Source organism: Talpa europaea (genome assembly GCF_964194135.1).
Source record: "Talpa europaea genome assembly, chromosome: 9".
NCBI lineage: Eukaryota > Metazoa > Chordata > Mammalia > Eulipotyphla > Talpidae > Talpa > Talpa europaea.
The window spans coordinates 21,376,227-21,395,643 of NC_140076.1; the positions used below are offsets into that span (position 1 = coordinate 21,376,227).

The 19,417-nt window shown below is 38.7% G+C and overlaps 1 protein-coding gene across 1 annotated transcript in view; it reads left to right on the forward strand.

The window, feature by feature from the left end:
• The window catches only part of LOC311176613 (protein argonaute-3), a gene marked incomplete at both ends in the record, with an annotated part of 76,751 nt that overhangs the window by 9,589 nt on the left and 47,745 nt on the right, over positions 1-19,417 (forward strand). The window contains 4 exons of the mRNA XM_084242267.1: positions 3,917-4,088; positions 11,987-12,107; positions 16,106-16,314; positions 18,405-18,541. Coding sequence (XP_084098393.1) covers positions 3,917-4,088; positions 11,987-12,107; positions 16,106-16,314; positions 18,405-18,541 — 639 coding nt within the window. The remainder of the gene's footprint in view (positions 1-3,916; positions 4,089-11,986; positions 12,108-16,105; positions 16,315-18,404; positions 18,542-19,417) is intronic.

Here is a 19,417-nt window from a genome sequence, read left to right on the forward strand (position 1 = left end):
ATGTGCGGGCAGCTTCCTGGCTGGCCAGGGGATCGAACTCATGCTGCAGAGGTTGCAGATTGCTTCATAGTGCGGTGCTTAACCCCTTGCACCACCAGGGAGGCCTGTGTTTGATTTTTAAAAAAATTGTCTATGGGGGCAATGAGTTTTGTAAGAGAATGGGGGATATAGAACAATACAATTTTTTTTAAGGATTTATTTATTTATGCATACAAGAGCTGGGGTACAGGCCAGAGGTGTGGAGGTGAGAGGATTCATCAGTGACAGAGTGGGGAACAGAACAGGCAGACTGACTGAAATACACTGCTGAGGGGAGCAGCGGGCGAGTCAGGAGAGGTCTGCTGCACCGTGTGAGTAACTCCCTGGCAGGGTATTGAACTCATGCTGCAGCTGCTGCGGATAGCTTCATAGTATGTGTCTTAACCCCTTGCACCACCAGGGAGGCCCATAAAGTTATCTTGTAAACATACATAAGATTTTATTTTAATTGTTAATGTCCAGTGCTACGGAGGACAAGAGAAAATAATCTGATGATAGTAATGTATTCACATGCCAGTTTGGCAGTAAATATCAAGAGTCAGAAACATGTTTCTGTTCCTACCCTTTGATCTGGCAAGTCTACTTCTGAAATTTACCTGAGGGAAAAACTTATATATGTCAATTTCTTTCTCTACCACCCCCAATAAAAATCAGAAAGCAGAAAGTAAAATTGTCTCTAATATGATGCAGATGACATCATATTACATATAAAAAAACCTAAATAATCACCAAAAAACTGGGCCTTCCTGGTGGCATTAGGGGTTAAGACGCAACCTATGAAGGTGTCCACAGCCACTGCAGCATGAGTTTGATCCCCAGCCAAGGAGATAGCCACATGGCGCATCAGACCTCTCTGACTCGCCTGCTGCTCCCCTCAGCCAGTGTATTTCAGTCATTCTACCTGTTGCGTTCCCCACTCTGTCTCTGGTGAATCCTCTCGCCCCCACCCCCACCTCTCTGGCCTGTACCCCAGTTCTTTGTATGCATAAATAAATCTTTAAAAAAAAATCACCAAAAACCTGTTAAACTAATAAATGAATTCAGTAAAATTGCAGTAATCAAAAACAATTTACAGGGCCTCCCCTGGTGGTGCAGCGGTTGAGCCTTGGGCTGCGAAGCTGCCCACAGCCTCTACAGTGCCGGTTTGATCCCTAGCCACCGGCGAGGGTTCCCATGGCGCGACAGACCTCTCCTGCAGCGCCTGCTGCTCCCCTCAGCAGTGTATTTTGTCAATCTGCCTTTCTGTTTCCTCTCTGGCTCTGGTGAATTCTCTCATCCTCCCGCGCTTCTGATTGTACCCAGTGCTTGTATAAATAAATAAATAAATAAATAAATCTTTAAAAAAAAATTACAAAAGTCAGTTGTGTTTCTTTTCACTAAAAAGAGGCTGTCAGAAAACAAAATGAAGAAAACAGTCCTAATAATGATAGCATCAAAAACAATAAAATGCTTAGATACAAATTTAATCAAGAAGTGAAAGAGCTATACATTGAAAGCTTAAGACAGTGATAAACAAAATACAGTAAGACATAAATGGAAAAATATTCCATGTTCATGGATTGGAAGAATTAATATTATAAAATGTCCAGACAACCCAGAGTGATCTACAGATGCATTTCCTATCAGAATTCCGGTGGTATTTTCCAAAGACAGGAAAAACAGTTATAAAATTTGTATGGAACTACAAAAAAAACCCAAATTGCCAAAACAATCTTGAGGAAAAAAAAACAACAAAGCTGTAGGCACCACACTTCCTGATTTCAAGCTATATTACAAAGCTACAGTAATCGAAACAGTTTGGTGTTGGCATAAAGACAGACACACATATCATTGTGAGCCCTGAAATAAATCCATTTGTGTATGGTCAATTAATATTTGACAAAGGAACCAAGAATATACAATTGGGAAAGAACAGTCTCATCAATATAGTGTTGGGGAAACTGGGTAGCTGACACGTTGTAGTGTGGCCTTCAAGCCAAATTCCAAAAAGATGTGTGTGACAAGTCTTCCCCACTCGAACAAACAATTCTTGACAGAAGAATTCAACTGAATTCTGACACTTTCATACTCAGAGATAGTATCAGATTCCACAGGTTAACGAGTCAGTCTCAAGACCAGCCTTCACTTCATATGTGATGGGAAAATCCTAAGCAAGTTTGTGTTTCTAAATGACCAGTTGTAGATCAGAAGTCCCCATGACCCCTCCTCAGACTTCAGACCCATCACAAGCCCAGATTATTATTAATGCTTCTGACCCTTGGTCTAAATCAGAGGTTCCCAGTACATCCTTCTCAGATTCAGTTAATTTGCTAGGATGGCACTCACAACTCAGGAAACCTGTTTACTCACTAGATGACTGATTTATTACAAAGATACTAAGGGATACAAATTAACAGCCAGATGGAAGAGATACATAGAATCATACCCTCTCTAGGCATGCCATTCCACCCCAAATCTTCACATGTTCATCAAACTAGAAGTTCTCTGAAGTCTCCTCCTCTTGCATTTTTATGGAGGCTTCATTATATAGGTGTGATTGATTAATTCAGTGGCCATTGTCAGTTGAACTCCACCTCCCCGGTGGTACAGGGGTTAAAGTCTCAGTGCTCTCAAAAACTATCCGCAGCCACTGCAGCCTGAGTTGTATCCCCTACCAGGGAGCTGACTCACATGGCACAGTAGACCTCTCCTGTCTCTCCCGCTGCTCCCCTCAGCAGTGTATCTCAGTCAGTCCACCTGTTCTGCTCCCCACTCTGTGTCTGATGAATCCTCTAACACACACTTCCACACCTCTGGCCTACACTACAGTTCTTGTATGCATAAATAAATAAATCAATCTTTAACAAAAAAAAGAACTGGGGTACAGGCCAGAGGTGCAGAAGGGCAGGGGGACTCACCAGAGACAGAATAGGGAACAGAACAGGCAGAAGAACTGAAATACACTGCTGAGGGGAGCAGCGGGTAAGACAGGAGAGGTCCGCCACGCCATGTGGGAATCTCCCTGGCCAGCCGGGAATCGAACCCATGCTGCAGAGGCTGCGGACAGCCCCACAGCGCTGTTCTTAAAACCCACTGCACCACCGGGGAGGCCAATAATTTTTTTTTTTTTAAGATTTCTTTTTATTTTTATACAATAGCTGGGTACAGGCCAGAGGCATGGGAGGGTGAGAGGATTCACCAGAGACAGAATGGGGAGCAGAACAGGCAGACAGACCAAAATACACTGTTGAGGGGAGCAGCGAGCGCAACAGGAGAGGTTTGCCGCGCCATGTGGGAGTCTCCTTGGCCAGTCAGGAGTTGAACTGGCGCTGCAGAGGCTGCAAACAGCTTCACAGCGTTGTGCTCAATCTACTGCACCAATAAATAAATTTATTGGGAAGCCCCAATAAATCATTTTTTAGAAAGAGGATAAAATAAATATGACAGTTTGTATATTTTAATGAGAGTAAATAAGTGAAAGAAGTTGCCGTGTTAGGAATAATGGAGGTTTTTTTCAACACTGGGCTTTTTTTTTTTTTTAATATTTATTTATTTATACATGCACTGGGTACAGTCAGAAGCACGGGAGGGTGAGAGAATTCACCAGAGCCAGAGCGGAGAGCAGAATAGGCAGACTGACGAAATACACTGCTGAGGGGAGCAGCGGGCGGCAGGAGAGGTCTGCGCATCATGTGGGACCCTTGCCCAGCAGGCGAGGATTGAACCGGCGCTGCAGAGGCTACAGGCAGCTTCACAACAAAGTGCTCAACTGCTGCGCCGCCGGGGAGGCCCTCAGCACTGGGCTTTAACCGTTATCAGCTGTATTTAAAATTCTAATACTCTGGTTTATCAAATGCAGCTTGTAACAATTTTACTCTTTTTATTCTCTCCCTGGCAGGACCAGTTGGGGCCCAGCCCCTACTCATGGTGCCCAGAAGACCTGGCTATGGCACCATGGGCAAACCCATTAAATTGCTGGCTAACTGTTTTCAAGTTGAAATCCCAAAGATTGATGTCTACCTCTATGAGGTGGATATAAAGCCAGACAAATGTCCCAGGAGAGTGAACAGGTAAGGATCATGAAAGTCAGAGATCTTTTGCTGCTGATACTTGCTTTTGCTCTAGTAATTATGTTTATGTAGTATATCTGAATAACAATGATAATATATAACAGTTTGACCAAGGATGCATGGTAACTTTTTTAAATTGTTCAGAAATTTGGTGATGGAGAAAATGGTGTGAATAGACTTTGGAATTTTTCTGTTATAACATGAACTCACACGTTTTCTCTGTGATAAAAAAAATTCCGAGTCATTTTTATATGTTCTTGAAATGACACTAAGCATATTTTCCCTTACTATTAGATAATCTACCTATCTGTAAAATAATAGGTTTTATATATCCATGTATATGTTGTATATGACTGTGGTTTGGGTAAAACAGGGAGTATAATAATTATATAATAATCACAAAGGAATTTATGATATGATGTACATCATTAAGGAGGTTTTAAAAAAACTTAACATTTACAAAACTGATAATCAACTAGCATTTTGGTTTGTGCTATTAAAAACCTCAACCTTTTTTTATTCAGTAAGTATTATGAAGAGCTTTCACTTAAGAAACAGTTGGTTCTGCCTATCAAGAGTTTTTGTAATTTAGTAGAGGAGATATGACATAAAGAGATATTTTGTATAAGTCTCTCTCTGTAGAAACTTAGTGAAAATAGATACCCATTACATGAATGTAATACCTATTGCGATGTGTTCTTTCTGAGCCCAGGAAAGGGGTTATGGAGTATTACAATTGGAAAGGAATCTAAGAGATCAGCTAATCCTGATAACTTTTTATGTAGCTGAAGTCCAGAAAAGTTAAGACTTATTCAAGGGCACACATTTCGAGGTGAGACCAGACCTTCAGAATCCCAACTTGATAATCATTAGGAAGTATTTATAAAGGATGAAGAAAAGAAATTGAGTTAATGTAAAACAATTGCTAGAATTGTAGATAACTATAGTGAAGAGAACACTGTGTTTAGAGAGATGGCAGCAATAACAAAGATACAACTGAGAAGAACCAGCCATAATGATCCTAAACTCTGGTCAGGTACTTTTAAACTGCCACCTATGACTAGATGATTCCTAATCTTCCTATATCTTCTACCTCTTTCCTGAATTCCAGACTGACACCTGAATATCCTGAAAGTGATTTAGAGCTAAGTCAAAACTACTCATTCTCTCAATTTCCACCCTCAGACTCAGCTTATACTACAGTATTCTTTTTCTGTATCTAAATTCCCAAACTTTCCATTTCTTTTTCCTTCTATTGGTTATCAGTTGGTTACCAGTTTCTCCTATTGCTTCTGTTTCAGAAATTGTTCTCTAAATCTGTTCCCTCTCAGTCTATACTGCTGCCACCTTGATTGCAGACCTTTGTCGCTATCCAGACTATTGTAATGTTCTCCTTATTGATCTCCTTGTCACCCTCCTTCCTCCCTTCTCTCCCCGCCTCCCTTTTTAACACATCTGACAGTTACCCTTTTGAAGAAGAAATCTGATTATGTTACTCCCCCACTTTAAAATGTAATCAACTCCCCATTGCCTACAAATTAACACCCCAAATTTAGCATAGCATACCCTTCATAGTTTGACTCTAACCTATTCTCTTTTTGTATTCGGAGGCTCTTACTTAAACACCCTTTCTGCCTTCATCTGTCTGCAAAAGATAAACCTTTTGCGTGATAGTTCATTCTTCTATGACCTTGCAGTATTTGATGTATTTATATATTACAGTATTCTTAGTGTCTTGTGCTTGTTTGTTGTTTCCCCTTTTTTTCCCACTATAATCTCTTCATGGAAAGGAATTATTTTTTATCATCATCTTTGTAGGCCTGATGTTAGATCAATGGTAGCACCTTATACTCAGTAGAGAGGGGCCTCTCTGGTGTCCTGGGGGTTAAATATCCGCACTGTCACCTCTCTGGCCTGAGTTCAATCCCCACCAGGGAGCTAACCCACATATGGAGCTCCCTATCTCGCCCACTGACCACTCCTCTCCTGCCCACTGCTCCCCTCAGCAGTGTATTTCAGTAAAATCTGCCTTTTCTACTCCCCACTCTGTCTCTGGTGAATCCTCTCACCCAACCCTCCACACCTCTGACCTACACCCTAGTTCTTCTATGCAAAAATAAATATAAATTACAAATAAAGTGAAGAAAATTATTATTCAGTAGAATGCATGAGATGTTAACACAAGCAAATTTAAATGGGTTTGATGATGAGAGACTGGAAAGTGAACTGGACAGTGCAGACAGTTGCTCTGCCCTTCTCTCCTAGGATCTATAGGCTAGTGTTTGTCTTAGTCTCATTTGTCTGTCTGTCAGCAAGCCACTTAAGGAGCCTAACTATCTCAACTTGCACTTTCATATTCCTTTTTTTCTTTTTGCTGAATGTGGGGTGTTAATGTATAAATTTGAATAAAGGATAATCCTGACCATTCTGGTAGGTATTTATATTTGTAAAAAACATTTATTAATCTAAGTAAATCTCTTAACTGATAAAATATCTAAAGCTGGTATTTTAAAACTGACATTCCTTAATATGGCCTCTCCCCCTGCCTAAAAGAATCATCCCAAAATTTAGCAATATGTGGTAGAGAGTTGTTACAGGTTATTTATTGAATAGGAAAATTAGCTGATGAAAGTGTCGGGGAAACAAAATCACTTGAAGATAAAATGTGTTGGAACTGCGGGAATGATGGACACTATAGGTTTATGGCTTAGAGAGTTGTCAGTTGAAATTTCCAGATGCATTATGAGGTACTGGAACAGTGAAGTAATATTAGGGAAAAAAGAACAAAATTACTTATTAAAGGGGTGAGAGCTAAGGGATTATTTATGTATTGTATGTGTTTATATGAACTTGCATAGTATGAAGTTTCACATATAAAAACTCAGAATGTTAGTTAAGCTTGGGAGGAAAAATACATATATAACAAATTAATGTGATATGTTCTAGTTTTAGCTTACCATCCTGATAAACCCCTAATAATATTTTATCTTTAAGTTCTTTGTCTTGTTATATATTATTTTCCAGTAGGAGTAAAGAGTCTATAATTTAGATGTTTCCAAATGGAAGTTTTTTATCTTGTACCCTTTACACGGGTTTTAATAGGCATAACAGGACTAATTTGGAACTCTAAAAATGGTATAAGTCAACTTTCTACTTTGCTAATAATATTGATTTTATGACTTGATTTTATGTCAACATCTGCAAAACTTTCTTCATTTTCTTCAAAATACTAACTTTTGTTTTGACTTTTTGCAGTATTGGTACATAACTAGTTAGTGAAAATTGTTGGTAGGCTATTGAAATTGGTTCGGTTCCTATACTTGAGCACACCTGAAAGTCTGGAAGTTAGAACGCGCTAGGTAGAACTTTACAATCCCTTTTCAACATTGAACATTCATGGGTCAAAGTGTAGCAGTTTGGGCCTCCCTGGTGGTGCAAGTGGTTGAGCGCAGTGCTGTGAAGCTGTCTGCAGCCTCTGAAGTGCCGATTCGATCCCTGCTGGCCTCAGAGATGCCCACGTGGCGAGGCAGACCTCTTCTGTATCACCCGCTGCTCCCCTCGGCAGTGTATTTCATCAGTCTGCCTATTCTGTTCCCTGCTCTGTCTCTGGTGAATCCTCTCACCTACCTACACATCTGGCCTGTACCCCGTTCTTGTATAAATGAATAAATTTTTTAAAAATAATGTAGCAGTTTGGTAATAGCTAATTTTAACTTGTCCAAAATGGATGACACATTATCTTGTTTCTTACTATCTTGTTTCCTTCTATGAAATCATTATGAATCTTCTAAATGAGTAAGTTTTTCAATATTTAAATCAACACACACAAGGTTTCTATTGCTTATATGTACATGTTCAAATATTTGTGAGTATGGCATTAATCATAATAGTAGACTCATGGATTGTAGCCAAACAAGCTTCCACTTTAGTCAGAAGAGTTTTCTTGGACAAAATATCCAGGAAATGCTTGTGAATCATTTTGTGAGTCACCTTGTCTACTTTAGAGTTTCTGTCCATTGCTTTTTTTGGTCCTTTCGTCACCCGGTGTATATGTGTTTCTTTCCTGTTGTTTTTCTATTTACACTCGGTTCTTGTATGCATAAATAAATAAATCTTTTTTAAAGAAAAAGAAAAAAGAACTGAGAATAGATTTCCGAGGATAATAATGTGTCAGATTTGTCAGTGAAAATCCTTAGTGATAAGAAAGATAAGAAGACCAGGACAAAATCTAAGCAGTTTCAGAGAAGGTAAGGCAGAGGTTTATTTTTTTTTAAACGATTTATTTATTTATGCATACAAGAGCTGGGGTACAGGCCAGAAATGCGGGAGGGTGAGAGGATTCACCAGAGACAGAGTGGGGAACAGAACAGGCAGAGTGACTGAAACACACTGCTGAAGGGAGCAGCAGAACAGCGGGCGAGGCAGGCAGGAGAGATCTGCCTCTCCATGTGGGTTGCTCTCTGGCCGGGCGGGGATTGAACTGGTGCTGCAGAGGCTGCGGATTGCTTCATAGTGTGGTGCTTAACCCTTTGCACCACCAGGAAGGCCCCAGCAGAGATCTGTTTTTCAAGGAACAAAGGATTGATCACAGTGGCAATTGCTAAAAGAAGCCAAGAGCATAAAGGTTGAAAAGAGACCATCTCTATTCAGAAGTCATTGGTGGCCTGAGGGAGAAGTGTTGTACTGTAGAAGAGAGTTGTTAGTGTAAACCAGATGGAGTTATAAATTTATTTCTCAGTCTAGGGCCTCCCCCGTGGCGCAGCAGTTGAGCACTGGGTTGCGAAGCTGCCCGCAGCCTCTGCAGCGCCGGTTCGATCCCCGGCTGATCCCCGGCCACCAGAGAAGGGTCCCACATGGCGCGCAGACCTCTCCTGCTGCCCGCTGCTCCCCTCAGCAGTGTACTTCGGTCCTTCTGCCTGCTCTGCTCCCCGCTCTGGCTCTGGTGAATTCTCTCACCCTCCTGCGCTTCTGATTGTACTCAGTGCTTGTATAATAAATAAATCTTTAAAAAAAAAAATAAAAATAAAGTAATCTATCAATTATCCATGAATACTACGAATGTTTACTCTGCTTGATTTTATGTAACTACTAGGTTATGTGAGATTATAAAAGAGTTTGCAGGGCCTCTCCTGGTGGCGCAGCAGTTGAGTGCTGGGGCTGTGAGGCTGCCTGCAGCCGCTGCAGCACCGGTTTGGTGGCAAGGGTCCCACCAAAAAAAAAAAAAAGTTTGCACCCATGTGAAATAACTGCAAAGATTATAGTAAAATGTGCTGGTGTACTTCAGATTTTACACTATGAAGAATAATTATTTTATCTAACCTATAACCCTTTCTCTACTCTATATCTTTGCAACTTTTTCTTGATACAGAAGTATTCATTAGCTACCTTCTACTTTTCACTAGAGTTCGGAAGGTGGGTTGGAAGGATACACAAAGGGACTGCTGGTTCTTTAGGTGTGTTTCATAAACCTCTGGGTGATTCTAGCATCTTTTTATAACTTGCCAATCTTCTTTTTTGTCTGTACTATAGTGAAAGATTAATTATAGCTGTAAACTAAACTAATTAAATATTTTTGGGAGGTTATCATTTCATGTCTTCTTCTCTAAAGTAGAATATTTCTCATCCTACCTTTTAAGAGCAAAGAATTGAGAGATACCTGAAAATGAAATAAAGGAATATCTCTATTAGCTTATTATACCAATTAACAGAAAAACTTTTTTTTTTTAAAGATTTATTTATTTATGCATACAAGAGCTGGGGTACAGGCCAGAGGTGTGGGGGGTGAGAGGATTCACCAGAGACAGAGTCGGGAACGGAACAGGCAGATATACTGAAATACACTGCTGAGAGGAGCAGCGGGCAAGTTAGGAGAGGTCTTCTGCACCATGTGGTTTGCTCCCTGGCTGGCTGGGGATCTAACTCGCACTGCAGAGGCTGCGGACAGCTTCATAGGTTGTTTCTTAACCCTTTGCACCACCAGGGAGGCCCCCAGTAAAACATTTTTTAAATTTTTATTTTGTATAGAAGACCTGGAGTGTAGGACAGAGGTGTAGGGGGTGAGAGCATTCACCAGAGACAGAGTGGGGAGCAGAACAGGAGAATCTACTAAAATACACTGCTAAGGGGAGCAGGAGGCAAGACAGGAGAGGTCTGGTGTGCCAGTTGTGGATTAGTTGCCTGTCTGGGGATCATACTCAGGCCAAAGGGCGATAGTACTGAGACTTTATGCCTAGGCCACCAGGGAGGTCCAACCCAAAAGTTTTTACATTCGAATTTCCCTCTCCTGTCATTTTTAATTCTACATAAGTCCTGTGGTAAATGGGACTTGTTGAAGTCACTATTAAATTTTATGTTACAGACTGCCAGAGCATGATGAAGTCAAAAGATTTGATACCAGAATGTGGGTAGGGGGGTTGCAGTAAGTGGGAAGGTAGGTTGTAGCCCTTTATAAAACTTAATGTACTCAAATAGGTCCATTTTTGTGGTAATTGCCAGATATAATTTTTTTTAAGATTTATTTATGCATATAGGAACTGTGGTACAGGCCAGAGGTGGGGGGGGCAGGGGTGAGAGAATTCACCAGAGACAGAGTGGGGAGCAGAACAGGCAGATCCACTGAAATATACTGCTGAGTGGAGCAGCAGGCGAGACAAGAGAGGTCTGCTGCAGTCACCTCCTTGGCCGGGGATGAAACTCGTACTGCAGTATTTGCAGATAGTTTCATAGTTTGATGCTTTACCTCTTGTACCACCAGGGAGACCCCCAAAATTGAAGTTTTTTATTCTATTTAATTTAGCCTAAATTTTTCTGGTATTATGTGAGTATTCTCTCATCATAGTACATAATTCTATAAACAATATTTTAAAAACCGTTGTTTTTCCACTTCTCTCTCCAAAGCTAACCACTATATCTATTTGACACATACCCTTCTAGATCTCTTTCCACTTTTATAAATGTGTTTCTACAAAATTTACAGGCTAATTTTTCTAAAGTACATCATGAATATTTCCCACCTAAATGTGCAGGGTAAAAATGTTTGCTGGATAAAAACAGAGATTTCAAAATAGGCTTACTGGCTATATCCTGTTACAAGGATAGAATGGGGTACAAAGGTGGAGAGGTTGGGAAGGAACAGGTGTAATTATTGCTCTCAAACTATAGTCTAGTAGAAGTGAAGTATGTAATAGAATAGGGTAAGTATTCTAATAGATGTGTGCATTAGGTGCTATTTGAGCACAGAAGAAAGAATATCAACCTCTTCAATAAAAAAAGGTGGCTGGAAGATACTGCTTAGAGATGGTGAAAGGGACTTTGAATTGGTTTCTAAGAATATTTTTTTGCTGGTCAGTTGTCACCTAGAATGATTAAGTAATTTACTGGATTTATTCTGTCTTTTGTGCAATTCATATCATCCCTTAAAACAAATAATCTCTTTGATATCCTAAGCCATTCCCCTGAATGCTAAATCCTTAATTATGTATTATTGTCCTTGAGAACTTAGACAACTTTAAATACTACAGAAAATTACTTTAAGATATTCGTATTTTGGGCCTCCCCGGTGGCGCAGCGGTTGAGCGCTGGGTTGTGAAGCTGCCCGCAGCCTCTGCAGCGCCGGTTCGATCCCCGGTTGCTCCCCGGCCACCGGAGGAGGGTCCACATGGCGCACCGACCTCTCCTTGCCGCCTGCTGCTCCCCTCAGCAGTGTGCTTCGGTCCTTCTGCCTGTTCTGCTCCCCGCTCTGGCTCTGGTGAATTCTCTCACCCTCCCGTGCTTCTGACTGTACCCAGTGCTGAAATAAATAAATAAATAAATCTTTTTTAAAAAAAAATAAATAAATAAGATATTCTTATTTCATTGTGTAGAGGATTATGCAAATGTATTTTCTTTCCCCTTTTTAGGGAGGTGGTTGACTCAATGGTTCAGCATTTTAAAGTTACTATATTTGGGGACCGTAGACCAGTTTATGATGGAAAAAGAAGCCTTTACACAGCCAACCCACTTCCTGTGGCAACTACTGGGGTAAGATGTGCATTCCTTTATTAGAAAATTATATCTTTGCAATGTCTCCTTGATAAATACATTTATTTACAATTTTGTTTTATTACAATCTGTATGTATGTGTGTATCATTTATCATTTTAAGCTTTTATTTTGAAATAATTTCAAACTACAGTCCTTCAGAGAATTTAGATGTACCCGTTACCCAGATGCACCTATGTTCTTAACATTTACCGTGTTGTAGAATTCTCTTTGTTTTTCTCTTGTGCTCTCTATTTATCTCTATAGATACAACTTATATATACACACACACACATACAGATACATATGCATACATACATACACACGCCACACACGCACGCACACGCACACAGAGTGAGAGAGAGAGAAAGATACACAGGCATATTATTTTTCCACTCCCTTCAAGAGTAGCTTCATAGTTCTGCATCTTAATCCCTTGCACTACCAGGGAGGCTCCAGCAGCCTCTTTTTCCCCCCCTCTTCTTTTTTTTTTCTTTTTTTTAAAGATTTATTTATTTATGCATACAAGAACTGGGTACAGGCCAGAGGTATGGGGGGTGAGAGGATTCACCAGAGACAGAGTGGGGAGCAGAACAGGCAGATCTGCTGAAATACTCTGCTGAGGAGAGCAGTGGGCGACACAGGAGAGGTCTGCTGCGCCATCTGGGTTGCTCCCTGGCCAGGGATCAAACTCGCGCTGCAGTAGCTGCGGATAGCTTCAAAGGTTGTGTCTTAACCCCTTGCGCCACCAGGGAGGCCCTTTTTCCCCTCTTCTTTCATGACATTAATATGGTTGTAGATTATAGGCAAGTTATTTTGTAGAATATCCTTCAGTCTGGATTTGTGTGGTGCTTCCTCTTGATTAAATTCTGATTAAACATTTTTCGGGTGAATGTTATACAAGTGTTCTTTCCTTATCATTGGATTATATCAGGAGACACATAATATGTTTTTGTTCCATTAATGATGGTGCTAACTTTCATCACTTGATTCAGTTGGTATCTGCCAAGTTTCTCCTGTGAAGTTACCTTTTTCTCTCTGCTCTTTGTAGGGAAATATTTTTTTTAATTGATTTAAAATACATAACATGAAATTTACCATCTGAGCCCATTTTTAAGGAACAGTTCAATGACATTAAGTACATACACAGTTATCACCTATCACTGTAACTCTTTTCACCTTAATATTGAAGCTGTACCCATTAAACACTAACTCCCCATTCCCCCTCCCTCAGCTCGTGGCAACCACCACTCTGCTTTCTGTCTCTGTGACTTTGACCACTCTTAGTACCTCAAACAAGTGAAATCATACTATTTTTCTTTTGTGACTGGCTTATTTCACATAGCATAATGTCCTCAGAGTTCATACATATTGTACCATGCATCAAAATTTCCTTCTGTGATATTCCATTGTATGTATATACCACAGTTTGTTGATTCAGTCATCTGCTAATGGATGCCTTTATTGCTATTGCGAATAATGTTGTCATGAATATGGGTGTAATATGTAAAATATTTTAGTCCCTGCTTTCAGTTCTTCTGAGTTATCTATCCAAAAGTCAAGTTACTGGATCATATATTTGATAATTCTATGTTTAATTTTTTGAGAAACCACCATACTGTTTCCATAGTGACTAGCCATTTTACATTCCCACCAACAGTGTACAAGTTTTCTAAGGTTTCCTCATCCTTGCCAGCACTTACCGTTTTGTTTTTGTTTTTATGATAGTAGTCTTATTGTGTATGAGGTGACACCTCTTTGTAATTTTGGTTTGTTTTCCCTAAAAATTAATGATGTTGAGCATCTTTTCATGTGCTTATATGCCACTTATATAGCTTGTTTAGAGAAATGTGTGTTCAAATTCCTTGCCCATTTTTTAATTGGATTGTTTGGGTTTTTTTGTTGTTGAATTGTAGGAATTCTTTATTCATTCTTGACAGATACGTGATTTGCAGATATTTCTCACATTCTATGGGCTACCTTTTCACTTTGTTTATTATTCCTTTTGATGCACAACAATTTTTAATTTTGATATGGGAGACACTTTTAAGGCATCTGTTTCACATTAGGCTGTTTCAGTAATTCATGGTTCTTGCTTAGAAGGATTACTGCTTTGTAGTAATGATTTTCTAATTCTGTCATTACTTCTACATTTATTAGTTGGTATTCTACTTTAAGGAGAACATTTTACTCTCCTCTATTTATTTATCCTTATTTATTTGGCTGTCCAGATTATCCCAAATTTGACCAGTGGAAGCCCTTTTAAGTTGGTTCCTATGTCCTTTTGACATGACATTTCTTTGTTATTCTGAGTACTTCCTTACTTTCTAGCACAACAGGATGTTCTGGGGATCATCTTCTGTTCTCCATGCTGCATCCCTGCACTTAACTGTTGCTCAAAGAGCAATGATTTCTTTCAGTTGGGAAATGTGATTTAAAAACCAAAATCTGGGGCCTCCCCGGTGGCGCAGCGGTTGAGCGCTGGGTTGCGAAGCTGCCCGCGGCCTCTGCGGCGCCGGTTCGATCCCCGGCTGCTCCCCGGCTACGGGAGGAGGGTCCCACATGGCGCGCAGACCTCTCCTGCCGCCCGCTGCTCCCCTCAGCAGTGTACTTCGGTCCTTCTGCCTGCTCTGCTCCCCGCTCTGGCTCTGGTGAATTCTCTCACCCTCCCGCACTTCTGACTGTACCCAGTGCATGTATAAACAAAACAAACAAACCAGCAAACAAATAAATAAAGCATGCCTCTATAAAAAAAAAAAAAAATTAGCAGGATTGAATAAAAATCTGAAAAATATAATAAAAATTAAAAAAATAATAATAAAAAAATAAAAACCAAAATCTGGGTACTGGATGTACTCATTGCTACTAGGGAATATGTGCTTCCAAACCCTTTCAGTGAATGAAAGTAGGACGTAGAAATATATAAATATGTAAATAAATGAACAAAGCAAACATACAATAAATTGTAATAAACCTTCGTATGTAAATTGTAATAAACCTTCATTATATCTTCATATTCAGATAATAAACCTGCATATGTAAAGTGGAAATCATGAGTTCAGACTAATTCTTCCAGTTACAGGTTATCACCAGAGGATTCTTCCTTTACTTCCACCAATGCATATTTGTATCTTCCTTCTCTCAGTCCTTGGCTCCCCAAAACATCACTACTTGTACTCATTTATTTGTTCAGACCTATAGTGCATATAAAATAGTTTCTGAATTATTACCTCCTTCCACTATAGAAATGAAACCTACTAATAAGAGTTTCAGATTTTATTTTGTACCTAGTTTTTTCCACCTACTCTTCCTCCACACCTCCAATTGACAATATACTCTCAGTATACTCAGGTCATTAGTACTACCCACCCCCTTATTGTGTGATTATTGTTACTCATTTGAATGTATTTTGTTTCATTTGATTTTGCTTATATGTAGTTATTTCCATCCATCTTTGTTGATTTTAATTTTTTAATATGCAGAACTTTATTTAACTTCCAAGAATCAAAGCTATATCCAAAAGTATTCTTATAATTGTTGGTCCCTCCTTTTTATTTTTTTCCAGTATGTTCCATCCATTTCTTTGTTTCTGGTTCATGATTCCTGTGTTTCTTTTTGGGAAAAAACATATATATGACTGTTTTTCCACTTTTCCCTTCTTTCTCACACAAAAGATGACATGCTATTTGTAATCTTCTGTAATTTATTGAAATTTCACTTAGCAGTATAGTTGGATAATGTTCCATAGCAATTCCAAGAAATCTTACTCTTTTGTTTCTATCTGCCTTAATGTTTGGGCATTTAGATAGTTTCCAGTATTTCGCATTGACAAACAAAACTGTCATAAATAACCTATTTAAATTTTAGTCTATTGCTTTGACACTGAGAATAATTTTTCATATTTCCCTTTTCTCTCTTAAGTAGTTTTATAGGTTAAACTGAAAAATAATTGTATTCATCTCTTCAGCCTTTACTGATTAACTCTGTTCTCATCAACAGGTAGATTTAGATGTTACTTTACCTGGGGAAGGTGGAAAAGATCGACCTTTCAAGGTGTCAATCAAATTTGTCTCTCGGGTGAGTTGGCACCTACTCCATGAAGTACTGACAGGACGGACCTTGCCTGAGCCACTGGAGTTAGACAAACCAATCAGCACTAATCCTGTCCATGCTGTTGATGTGGTGCTACGACATCTGCCCTCCATGAAGTGGGTGCTTCTGGCTTTTTTTTCCTCTTTAGATTTTAAGTGTGAAGCCTTTCCTCCCACGAGTGAGTTGTGCAGGCCTCCTTTGGTTAACCTTCAGATGTTGTATATATTTTGTTTATTTCAGTTGGAGAATAGCATACATACAAGTTCATTGATGGAAGTAAATTACAGAAAATTCTCTGACTTTTGAAACTAATGGCGCATCATTAGCATAGCTATTCTAATGAATGCTGTTTCAGAAAACTGTTTAGCCTTTTCTCTAAGGAGCTATAAATCTTTTCTTTTAATTATTTTTAATTGAGGTAATATTGGGATGCATTCATCAGGTATTACCACCTTAGTGCACCTAGTACCCACTTAATGATATTCCATCACCATAGACTTATTTTGCTTCCTTGCCTTTAGGAGCTATAAATCTTGAGTAATTGATATACTTTCAGATATATTCCTATAGTTAAATTACCTTGTTTTAAATGTAATTTCATTATTTATACACCATTAGCATACTGGGTTGAAATTGCTACTTATTTGTTTTTTTCTCTTTTTTTAGAAATTGCTACTCTTAATCATACTAGCACTTTACATGTATGCATGTATATATATATACAGTTGAACTTTAAACAATATGGACTTGTACTAGGTGGGTCCACTTATATGCAGGATTGTTTTTTTTCCCCCCAATAAATACATTGGAAAATGTTTCTGAAATTTGTGGCAATTTGAAAACAAAAACAGATGACTACAGCATAGAAATATCAAAAAGCATTAGGAAAAAGTAAGGTATGTCTTGAATGCATAAAACAGATCAGATGTAGACAAGAGTCTTAACTCATTACCATAAGATATACACAAATCTATTATAAAAAGTTAAGCTTTATCAAAACTTAGACAGTTAAAGAACATACACAGCACCATTCATTCAAGAGGGATGTAAACAAACAAAGATGCAATATTAAGTCAAAACTGCATAAAACTAAGTGTGGCACATACTCTCCTGCTGTAATAATTTCATAGCCAGTTCCTGTTGCTCTTGCAGTGCACTTTACTGTTGTGAGTATCCACTTAAAATGATGTGTTGATGCTGGGCCTCTCCTCATGAGCAGTTCATCTCTCCAGTAAATCATGTATCACAGTGATTAAAAAGTGGTCTCTGTGGTTTTCCTGTGTTTTTCATTGTGCTTAGTACAATACCATAAGCCTTCTAGTAAGACCATGGGACCCATACTAACAGCCACTGAGCGATGCTGGAAGTGCACCCAGGAAACAAGAGTCATGCATGACCTTACCAAAAAAAGTTGAATTGCTTGATATGTCTCATAGACAGCTTATATAGGGGCTGTCAGGGATTCATTTTGTAAACAGAAAACAAACCTATATTATCAGTAAATGCAGTATAGTATTGTAAATGTATTTTCTCTTCCTTATGGTTTAATTAACAATGTTTTCTGTGTTTCTAGCTTATTTTATTGTAGGAATACAGTGTAATATATGTAACATACAAAATGTGTGTTAATCAACTTTATGTTATTGGTAAGGCTTCCCATCAACAACATGTAGTTAAGTTTTTGAGGAGTGAAAAGTTATATATGGATTTTTGACAATGTGGGGTCAATGCATGGTGTCAGTGCCCCTAACTTCATGTTGTTCAACGACCACCTGTTTGTGTGTGTAATCATTGAGGTTTTTTTTTTAAATGTGTGTGAGATCATTTTTTAGTGTCTTGAGAACACATTTTTTGAAATAGCCTTTTGATCAATATTTACTCATTAGCATTTTCTAAGGTTAAAACTGTTAACTTTAAGATCTGTTTTTAAGACAGTCTTTTAAATCGTATTTATTAGTGGTCAAACTAACATTAGTTTTAACAATAAAGAATTTCAGTGAAGGATGTTGATGGTTTTGTTTTGTTTCCTCATTTAGAATGGCAGCTTTTTGCTTTCTCAAATTTGGAGAATGTATTGTATCATGTGTTCATAATAATAAGCATCATTATGATAAATTAAGTTTATGTGTTCTAGAATAACCTGTTCTGCAGCTTTAAATACTTACATGGGAAGGAAAGGATTGAACATGCCATTTCAATTTTTTAGATATACGCCTGTGGGGCGTTCCTTTTTCTCAGCTCCGGAAGGATATGACCACCCTCTGGGAGGGGGCAGGGAAGTATGGTTTGGATTCCATCAATCTGTTCGGCCTGCCATGTGGAAAATGATGCTTAATATTGATGGTAAGGGAACTAAAACCATATTCTGTATTGGGGACTTGATTTGTATGTGATCTTTGTGTGTCCATTTTGTATATAATTATACGTACTGGGGTCTTGAAGTAGTATCTGGACATGTGTTAAGACAAACTGGAAAAGGCTTTATATTTTTATTACATTTCACTTAGAAAGCCTTTATACACAGCATGTCCTAGAATGCTAATAAACACATGAAAACAAATATAAAAACTCAAAATTTAACTCACTCTTGTCCCTTAACTCTGTTAGCATTTTATTGTGAAATACATGTTTTAAAGAAAGATAAGTCTGTTGGTCATGGAAACCCCAGGCATTCTGTCTATTGCTGATACTTAATGTGGCTGCTAGTTTCAGTCTCATTTTTACTTGTTTTAGGTTTGTTTATGACTAGAGTGTGAGCACATATATTAGTAGCAAGAACAGTGTGATAAACCACATATTCAGTCACTATCCAAATAGTCAGGACTTTTCTACCTTAGCTACCTATGTTTTTTTCTTCTTCATCTGTAGTATTTTCAAGTCAAACCCCAGACATGTTATTTTGTCCCTACTACTTTCCAAATACCTCTGAAAATATGAATGTTTTCTTGGACACCTACAAAGCATTATCATATGTAAGAAAACTTTAAATAAGCATTTATATGGAGTCTCCAATACCCTCTAATACATAACTATATTTCCCAGATTGTCTTAAATATGTCCTTTTGTATTTAGTTGGTTCTTATCAGGATCCAAACAAGAACCACACATCACATTTGGCTCTTATGCCTTTTTAAGTCTAGTAGTCCCATTTCCTTCCCTCTTGTTTAGTCCCCCTTTTTCTCCCCTTTCAATGCCATTGATTTGTTGCAGAAACTCTGT